The sequence below is a fragment of the Montipora capricornis genome, chromosome 4, assembly GCF_036669925.1.
Source record: "Montipora capricornis isolate CH-2021 chromosome 4, ASM3666992v2, whole genome shotgun sequence".
NCBI lineage: Eukaryota > Metazoa > Cnidaria > Anthozoa > Scleractinia > Acroporidae > Montipora > Montipora capricornis.
In genome coordinates, this window is record NC_090886.1 from 10274547 (window position 1) to 10277046 (window position 2500).

Below are 2500 nucleotides of genomic sequence, written 5' to 3' on the forward strand. Positions count from 1 at the left end.
TTTGCATATATAATAAATTGCGTTTACACGCAGAAATTTTAAGCTGGTGAGTAAATGACGTCATTTTCTCTAGATACAACCCTCTGAGATCCAATCGATCAGTTTTGAACGTGAGTAATGGAAGACAGTGAAATCCCAAACTTACACTCAAAATAAACAGCCTTTGGATAAAACTCAAAGCTCAAAATTTTTCCAGTTAAGTGTTAAGCGAACACGCTTTCAAAATCTGAAGGAAAAAAGGAAATGATTTTTTGATCATAGTACCACTTTAACTTATGTAACAGCAAGAAAAACTGCAATTCACATGTACTAGTATTAGCGTTATTTCAAATGAGGGTAAATGCCGCTGTTTATCCATACTTGAGGAGCAGTATTTGGGGGACATCTTGTGACGTCAGTTGTCTGTATTCGGAGACACGAATGATGTTGAAGTTGGAGAGAAGAGCAAGGGGACACTTTGTGACGCTTATTGAAATCTAAGTACGTGCATTTTCTCGACATATCTGGGGCTTGTCATATCAAATATAATTTGAAAAATTCGTTGCATTATTGCGAGTTTCGTTTGGGAATTCAACACCAACATCTCAGCTCTTGAACCGATTCTTTTCCGGGATAATGAAACATTCATTGATACAGTAATAACTTAAGGAATTCCAACTGGGCGGAGGGATTTACAGTTGTGTGCTCAGTGACCTGGTCTAATAATGGCTGCGAGGCTGCTGGTGACCTTGTATTGACACAAACCTCACTGCTGTAATTCTAATTAGTCTCTATTTGTATCAAAACAGGGTTACCCGCAGCCTCGCTTGCATTCTTAAGGCAGGTAACTTAGCTATTGGCTATTTAACAATTATTTCATTCGCGCTTGTTGGATATGAGATGGTAAAATAGCTTTAGCTACGCTTAACGCAATCATTTACCATATAAGGTCAAACTAAGGTATATGAGCTGATAACCGAGATTGAGTGAACCAATCAGAGCACGCGAAATTCATTATCCGAGGTTGAGAATTTAATAATTACAGTTAAACCAGCGATTACCAGGAAGTTGAACCAGACACTACCAGGATCAAATTCAACGAGTGGTCAGAAAGGGTGTTGAACATCGGATCTCCGGATCTCAAGGCAAGCATCCTAACCACTCGGCCACACTGTCTCTAGTCTTAAGCTGAGCCTTCTTTATAAGCTTACCTGTTCAAGGCCTAACCAAGTGACCGCGTTTTTCGGCTCAAGTAAATTGCTGACTACTTGTGAAAAATCCTTTACGTGTTCCTCTGAACTTATACTGCCTTGACTCGCGTTGTTATACTCCGCTAACAGCACGAGAATATCAACTGCTATCAACAAATCTCCACCATATATCTCTGTTGGCCTTGTTTTTGGATTTGTTTGGTTCACGAGTTGGGCCAAGTATTCTCCGACGCTCGTGTTTGACTGTAAGACATCTGTGGCTGCTTCGATCTGAGAGAAAACGGACAAAAACAGATCATAATGGTCACACGTCTGCAGTGAACAAAGAATCAATAGCGCAGCATGGTTATCGTAGTGAAAGAAGGCATCAGTCTGCAAACTTTGAAGCCGCATCGGAAATAACGTTTACAATCAAATTTATTTCCTTTTTCTTTTACAGAAAGCGTTTGTATCCGAAATATAGAAATTTTTATTTATATTTAGAGTCCCTAAAGGAATTTCATTCCATCTTATCCGATTTTAAGGCTCGTTTAACTGAAGATTTTCACGAATCTCTCCCAAAATACCGCTGAAAGTGTGCTGCTCGCACTTGGCGCTTTTATCGCGGGCGATACTTGCCTGATCTTTGAGTAAGATGAACTCAAATGAGCTGCAGCCGAGGAAACTTGGGTCCTTCCACTTTAAGTCGTTAAGACACTCACGTGATGCGTTTCCTACAATGGTATTAAAGTTCAGAGAGATAAATATTCAGTTTTATACCGAGAACAGACGACATTTTCAAACAAAGCGTTACGCGCGCAAACATTTTGTCTGAAAAAGCCTTATTTGAGTTCCCCACCAAGATGTCGATGGTATTAAATGCTTCGAACGTAAAAGCGGAATAAAGACATTCTTTTTTAAGAATAATTTGTTTTTGACTTGTTCAAACAGAGAGAGCGACAAGAGAATGGAATTGCATTTTTGTAGAATGAAAAAGCTTTAGTAAGTTTTCATATATGAAAGTTAGAATCAAAACTGAAAGCGGATTAGAAGAGATAGCATTCTAAATGGTTAAGAACATTGCCAAAGAAACAAAAAAAAATCAGATAAAAACAAATTTGCATTCGTCTAGATCAAATTTTAATGGGATTTTGTCAAACAATCTGCGTATACCTTATTTATATTTTATTCTGTTAATAAATGCAAGCGTGACCAAGTCGCAGGCGCATCTTGTATGTTGACTTACCTCTGGCCCCATTCGGACACAGTTGTTTGTCGATCTCAGCTGCAGCAGTTGCCGCCCACGCAATCCCTTGTATAACTTGAGCCGG

At 39.0% G+C, this 2500-nt stretch overlaps 1 protein-coding gene across 1 annotated transcript in view; it reads right to left on the reverse strand.

Moving 5' to 3' along the window:
* LOC138046079 (adhesion G protein-coupled receptor L4-like) overlaps window positions 1–2500 on the reverse strand; it is an 87067-nt gene that overhangs the window by 19997 nt on the left and 64570 nt on the right. Inside the window, exons 12-14 of the mRNA XM_068892758.1 lie at window positions 2416–2500; window positions 1809–1903; window positions 1191–1460 (exon numbers count right to left, since the gene is read on the reverse strand). The exon at window positions 2416–2500 is cut by the window's right edge and continues 14 nt beyond it. Of these exons, the coding sequence (XP_068748859.1) occupies window positions 1191–1460; window positions 1809–1903; window positions 2416–2500 (450 nt within the window). The remainder of the gene's footprint in view (window positions 1–1190; window positions 1461–1808; window positions 1904–2415) is intronic.